The 7,182-nt window shown below is 50.8% G+C and overlaps 1 protein-coding gene across 8 annotated transcripts in view; it reads right to left on the bottom strand.

Annotated features, from left to right (window-relative positions):
- The window catches only part of LRRC37A (leucine rich repeat containing 37A), a 55,064-nt gene extending 54,508 nt beyond the window's left edge, over positions 1-556 (bottom strand). For all 8 annotated transcript variants that reach the window (XM_044999185.1, XM_044999186.1, XM_044999187.1 and 5 more), the window contains exon 1: positions 253-556. In XM_044999185.1, coding sequence (XP_044855120.1) covers positions 253-464 — 212 coding nt within the window. In that variant the 5' untranslated portion in view covers positions 465-556. The remainder of the gene's footprint in view (positions 1-252) is intronic.
- Positions 557-7,182: the final 6,626 nt, after the last annotated feature.

Below are 7,182 nucleotides of genomic sequence, written 5' to 3' on the forward strand. Positions count from 1 at the left end.
TAGCAATATTCCTCTACCTCCCACAGGGCTTGGGAGGGGGAACCCATGGGTGTGAGATGTTCAGGTACTGCAATGAGCCTATTCAGTCTGTGCTGAAAGGATCCCTGCCTGGGCAGGAGAGATCTGGGTGCTGGAGTTTCTATCCCCACAGAGAGGTCAGGGAGGGGGGTGTCTGTGTCTGGGGGGGTCTCCCTTTGGGGGTGGGGGCTGCCTGGGGGGGTCTCTGTCTTGACGCACTGTCCCGGTACTCACAGGAAGAAGAAGGTCTGGTTGCGGGCGGTGGGCCCAGGCCGTAGTAGCCGGTGGAGCCCGGCGGGCAGGGCGGCCCTGCTGCAGTTGAGCAGCCCCCGGTGGCACTGGCATGGGGCCGGGCAGGCGTTGCCGTGCCGCCCAGCGAGGGAGGCGGTGGCAGCCACCAGTGGCAGGAGGAGCAGCAGAGGGGGCCGGAGACCCGCCTCACTCATCGGGGCTCAGCGGATGTTGGGAGAACGGTAGCTGCTCCCTGTGGTTACCAAGCAACCACACCCGCACGCTTGTCACGCATGAGGCACAGCATGGCCCCTACTGCCGATGTGACCGCTGGGCCCACTAGCCTCTGACCCCATCAACAGCCGTGGCCTGCCGGTGACCCCCCACAGCAGTGAGGTCACCACTATTCTAGAGCAGCCCCTGAGCTCAGCCAGACCTCAGCAGAGCCCCCCAGGTCTTCCCACTGCAGGGACCAGGAGACCTTCACAAGCTCCCCCCAGCGGAGAAGGGCCACAGGGCAAGCAAGGGGAGGGGACCCAGCCCCATACCCCCGCCCCAGGGGCACCAAGGAAATAGATCCCTCCAGGCAGCCTCCTCCTGGGCCGTGGTGGGTGGGTCTGGGGTGGGATTCCTCTGCCCCACTGCGAGGATGGAGACACACACAAAAAAGGGGGAAGGAAGCCTCAGGTACTGGTGGACAAGGGCCATGTGTGGAGCATCCACAGGGAAGGCTCCTGTTCCTCCCCCTTTCCAGTCAGGATAAGAAATGGTAGAGACCCACTGGACAGAGTGGGCTATTGGCAGCCATGCGAGGGGTTTGTGCAGCCCCCAAAAAAGGGGGAGCTGGGCAGCAAGGGGGGTGGGGCTAGGTGGCCCTCAGAGCCTTTGCAATATTTCACATTTTGTGTTTTCTCTTTGTCGATGGGCTGGTGCTCCCTGCCTCTGGTGGGCATTGGGAAAGTGGAGTGCATGGCTGGGGCAGATTAATGAGGGGAAATGGACAGATTGCAGAATGGAGGGAGGCAGAATGGATACCAAACATAACCAAAAGAAATGGCATTAACAAAATGTTTGCCTAGCAGCACCTTGATTATTTTTCTGACCAGGCCTCACTTCCCTCAACCTTCTCAGCGAGTTGTCTCGTTACATTGTCTGCTCCTCCAGGAAAGGGCTGTATCATTCCTAGGTTCACATGCAGTGCTTTGCACACTTTGGGGCACTACAGGAACAAACAGGAATGCATAATATGCAAAAGCATCCAGCTGTGTAACTGCCCTCTCACCTGAGCTCATCAAAGCAGGGAGGGCAACCCAGCTATCCCCCATTTTTCCTGAGGGTACCAAATAGGGGAAGCCCCATCCTGCAGATATTGCTCTCATCTGAGCTTGCCAAATCAGGGACAGCCCTGGGAATGGTGGAAGTATGAGCACCAACAGTGAGACATCTAAGAGCAGGGCATCAAGGTTTCTTAGCAATGGCTCACCACAGTGGATCTGTCCTAGAGGAACCATGGATCTCACCACATGCAAAGAAAGAAGTAAGACTTGTCTCTTTTCAGTTGCTTTCTCACAATAACAGTCCAAGGAGAGCTCAGACTCCGATCAATGGGAGTTAGGTGCCTAAATACGGGGGCCTCAGTTTCTAAACTCTGAAGACAAACGAAGAAAAGAGAAGGGAGTAGAAGGTAAAGGATCCAAGCACCCCCAATGTTAAGCACAAGGAGAGGGAGAATACAGTCATTGTGACTACATCTCTGCTCAGGTAATGCTGATGGATCGATCCCAAAACCACCCTCACCCAAAGGCACTCAGAAGGGAAGAATGCCATGTGACAATCTGATAATCCCTGGCCTCCTCAAACCAGGAGGGTCTGCAAGATGAACAGAGGGTTGAGGGCTGTAGCATGAGGCACAGCATTGCCAACTCCCAGGGTTAAAAAATTGAGTCAGTTCCCCCAAATAATGAGATTTTAAAACATAATAAATGGGGGAGGGGGGTGCTCTTGATTTGCCTTCCAGTTTCTGAGTCTTTAGGGGTCACTCAGGTAATGTTATCAAGCTTTTCTCTGCAACTGTGATGCCAAAAATGTCCTTAAGCGGAGTTCCTCACATGAAAAAACAGTTACTCACCTTCTTGTAACTGTTGTTCTTTAAGATGTGTTGTTCATGTCCATTCCAATCCAGAGTTTTTATTCTCTCACCCACTCCCCTGCTCCCTGGTGGTCTCGGTGGTGAATGAAAAAGAGTGCCGGGGCAACAGGCACCGGCTCCCAAGGCTAAGGAGGCTAAATGTATGGTCCTCTTTGGCAGGAAAGTGTATGCTGCTGGGGGCCTATAGCTGAGGATAGCCACCAGAAGATATAACTTGATGTTTAACTACAGCTTCTCTTTCCGAAAAATTCCCCGTCACAGAGAATTTACCAGAGCTGTGGGGAGTCTGTTCCAGTAGTTAATTATCCCATTTAAAAAAGCTGCATCTTATTTCTAATTTGAATTTTTCTAACTTCAGCTTCCATCCATGGGATCTTCTAATGCCTTTGCCTTCTAAAAAGACTCCTAATTGTTAGGGGCTTTCCCTTCACCCCTCCCCTGGTTCTTGTCACGCAGACAGAAAGCAGAACACCGCAAGTCTGAAGTGCAGGCAATGCAATGTTTATTGGGGTTAGTTTCAAGCAAACGTATCCATAGCTCTGAGGCCACAGAGCCTTTACCCGTGTCCCGTTCCCACCTCCTCTTTCTCAGAAGGCCCAAATATCCTTGCAGTGCACACTCCTGGTCCCACCACTTATAACTTATGGCCATGCTCTGTTCTGGAGGGTCGTGAGTCTGTGGACTTGGTACCACTTCTTTTGTATCCCACGGGAGGGGTAAGGAGTGAGGAGGTGCTTTGGCTTTTCTTTGGCTTTTCGTTTTTCTTATGCCTCCCCCCTTGCCCCTCCCAACTGGTTGCTTGACCTTGGCTTGAGAGAGGAGCCAGGCTGCCTTCCAGCGTGTGCTCGTCTATTAAACTCCCACTATACCCAGTAACTAAGTTCCCTCTACGCTGTGTGGCCGCACAGCAGGCTATAAAGGGCCGTGCAGCCACAGGGCCTGGAGAGGAGAGAGGTAGGTGGTGGGCAGGGAGTGGGGAGGGGAGCAAGTTGGGGCATGCAGGGTTGCTGTGGGCCTCTCCCCACCGCCCTGAGCTCGCGCTGCCAGCAGGGAGAGGGCTGGGGGAGTCCTCTGGCCCCAACCCTGGGGCAGCCTGAACCTCAAACTCCTCATCCCCGGCCCCACCCCAGAGCCTGCACCCTCAGCTGGAGCCCTCACCCCTCCCACTCCAACACTCTGCCCCAGCCCTGGAGCCCCCTCCCACACCCTGAACCTCTCATCCCCAGCTCCACCCTGGAGCCCTCAACCCCACAGCCCAACCCTCTGCCCGAGCCCCCTCCCACACCCCAAACCCCTCTTCCTGGCCCACCTCAGAGACCACACCCCCAGCCAGAGCCCTCACCCCCCACACCTCAACCCTCTGCCCCATCCCTAAGTGCCCTCCCACACCCCAACCCCCTCCTCCTGGCCCACCTCAGAGACCACACCCCCAGCCAGAGCCCTCACCCCCTAGCACACCAACCCTCTGCCTCAGCCCTAAGCGCCCTCCCTCACCCCAAACCCCTCCTCTTGGCCCACCTCAGAGACCACACCCCCAGCCAGAGCCCTCGCCCCCACACCCCAACCCTCTGCCCCATCCCTAAGCGCCCTCCCACACGCCAACCCCCTCCTCCTGGCCCACCTCAGAGACCACACCCCCAGCCAGAGCCCTCACCCCCAGCACCCCAACCCTCTGCCCCATCCCTAAGCGCCCTCCCACACCCCCACCCCCTCCTCCTGGCCCACCTCAGAGACCACACCCCCAGCCAGAGCCCTCACCCACCAGCACCCCAACCCTCTGCCCAAGCCCCCTCCCACACCCCAACCCCCTCCTCCTGGCCCACCTCAGAGACCACACCCCCAGTCAGAGCCCTCACCCACCAGCACCCCAACCCTCTGCCCCAGCCCTGAGCCCCCTCCCACACCCTGAACCCTTTGGTCCCACCCCTGCCACACATCACCTCCATATTAGTGCACATATTAAAATTCATTCTGCACATGGATATAAAAAATTAGAGGGAACATTGCCCAGTAATACTTTTCTGCTGGGCTGAAGCAACAAACAGTGTCTTTCTTTTTTGTTCACACATATTAGTAAGGATATAAAAGTATCAAAAATCAAACCCAAAATTCTATCCTAGGCTAACAAACAGGCATATATACCAATATTAGAATATTTTCTCCTTGTGCAGGTAGCGTAGACTGTGATCAAGTCACCTTGTAACCATCTCTTTGACAAACTAAATAGACCAAGCTCCTTCAGCCCTTCCCGGGAAGGTGTGTGTTCCAGGTTTTGAATCAACGCTGTACCTCTTCTCCGAACCTTCTCCAATTTTTCAACAGCTTTTTTCAAGTGTGGATGCCAAAAGATGTCAGACAAAGGAGTTAATTGTAAAAGTGAAAGGTAAATCACTGTTTTCCAGAAAATTTACATGACATAGTTGGCACCACAGAGACTTGGTGGGATAATACACGTGACTGGAATACTGACATAGAATCATAGAATCTCAGGGTTGGAAGGGACCTCAGGAGGTCATCTAGTCCAACCCCCTGCTCAAAGCAGGACCAAACCCAACTAAATCATCCCAGCCAGGGCTTTGTCAAGCCTGACCTTAAAAACCTCTAAGGAAGGAGATTCCACCACCTCCCTAGGTAACCCATTCCAGTGCTTCACCACCCTACTAGTGAAAAAGTTTTTCCGAATGTCCAACCTAACATAGTGACATAGCTCGCTCAAGAAGGACAGGCAGAGAAAAAAGGTTTTTCCATGAGGTTTTGCCATGTAAATCAAACATGTATAAACTTGTACTGAGGTTGAGATAGAAATAGGAAACAGATTTGCTGAAAATCTCTGGGTAAGGATAAAAGGGGTACAAAACAAGGGTGATGTTGTGGTAGGGGGTCTAGCATAGACTACTTAACCAGGGAGAAAAGGTGGAAGAGGCTTTTTAAAAACAAAATCACCCAAAGCACAGGACTTGGTGGTGATGGGGGACTTCAACTACCCAGACATCTGTTGGGAAAATAACACAGCAGAGCACAGAATATCCAAAAAGGTATTGGAATGCATAAGAGACTTTTTTTTATTTCAGAAGGTGGAGAAAGCTACTAGAGGAGAGGCTGTTCTAGATTTGATTTTGACAAATAGGGAGTAACTGGTTGAGAATTTGAAAGTGGAAGGCAGCTTGGGTGACAGTGATCATGAAAGGATAGAGTTCATGATTCTAAGGAATGGTAGAAGGGAAAACAGCAGATTAAAGACAATGGATTTCAAGAAGGCAGACTCACAAACTCAGGGAGTTAGTAGGTAAGATCCCATGGGAAGCAAGTCTAAGGGAGAAAACAGTTCAATAGAGTTGGCAGTTTTTCAAAGAGACATTATTAAGGGCACAAGAGCAAACTATCCCACTGTGTAGGAAAGACAGGAAGTATGGCAAGAGACCACCCTGTCGTAATACGGAGATGTTCAATGATCTGAAAAAACAAACAAACAAGAGTCCCACAAAAAGTGGAAACGAGGTCAAATTACAAAGGATGAATATAAAAAATCAACACAGGGAGGGATAGCTCAGTGGTTTGAGCATTGGCCTGCTAAACCCAGGGTTGTGAGTTCAATCCTTGAGGGATCTGGGGCAAAAAATTGGTCCTGCTAGTGAAGGCAGGGGGCTGGACTCGATGACCTTTCAAGGTCCCTTCCAGTTCTAGGAGATTGGTATATCTCCAATTATTACCTTTACCAAGCACACATGGAGATTAAACTAGCTAGGGACATAAAGGGTAACAAGAAAACATTCAAATACATTAGAAGCAAGAGGAAGACCAAGGACAGGGCAGTCCCATTACTCAGCGAGGGAGGAAAGACAGTAAGAGAAAATGTGGAAATGGCAAAAAGTGCTAAATGCCTTTTTTGTTTCAGATTTCACCAAAAAGGTTAGTAGTGATTGGATGTCTAACATAGTGACCGCCAGTGAAAATGAGGTAGGACGTGAGGCTAAAATAGGGGAAGACCAACTTAAAAATTAATTAGGGCACATCAACACGTAAAATGCTGCATCGATGGACCTGTGCCTCTTAGAGCTTTAATGAAGTTGCTCTAAGCCAATGGATGAGAGCTTTCCCATTGGCATAGTTAATCCACCTCCCTGAGAGGTGGTAACTATGTCAGCCGGAGAAGCTCTCCTGTCATCATAGCGCTGTCTACGTGGGGGGTTAGGTCAGTATAACTACGTCGCTCAGGGATGGGGATTTTTAACACCCCTCAGTGGTGTAGTTATATCGATACAGTTCTGTCGGGTAGACCAGACCTTAGACAAGCTAGATGTCTTCAAGTTGGCAGGGCCTGATGAAACACATACTAGAACACTCAAGGAGCTGACTGAGGAGATATATGAGCCATTACCAATTATCTTTGAAAACCCATGGAAGATGGGTGAGATTCCTGTGGACTGGAAGAGGGCAAATACATTGCCAAGTTATAAAAAGGGGAATAAAGACAACCCGGGGAACTACAGACCAGTCAGCTTAACTTGAGTATCCAGAAAAATAACAGAGCAAATAATCAAGCAATCCATTTGCAAACACCTAGAAGATGATAAATAACAGTCAACATGGATTTCTTTGACAGGTAACAAGTCTTATGGATGGGAGGGAGGCGGTAAAAGTGGTATATCTTGACTTTAGTAAGACTTTGATACTGTCTTGCATGATCTTCCATAAACAAACTAGGGAAATACAACCTAGATGGAGCTGCTATAAGGTGGGTGCATAACTGGTTGGAAAACTATTCCTAGAGAGTAGTTATCAAT

This window comes from Mauremys mutica, chromosome 25 (genome assembly GCF_020497125.1).
Source record: "Mauremys mutica isolate MM-2020 ecotype Southern chromosome 25, ASM2049712v1, whole genome shotgun sequence".
NCBI classification, from domain to species: domain Eukaryota; kingdom Metazoa; phylum Chordata; order Testudines; family Geoemydidae; genus Mauremys; species Mauremys mutica.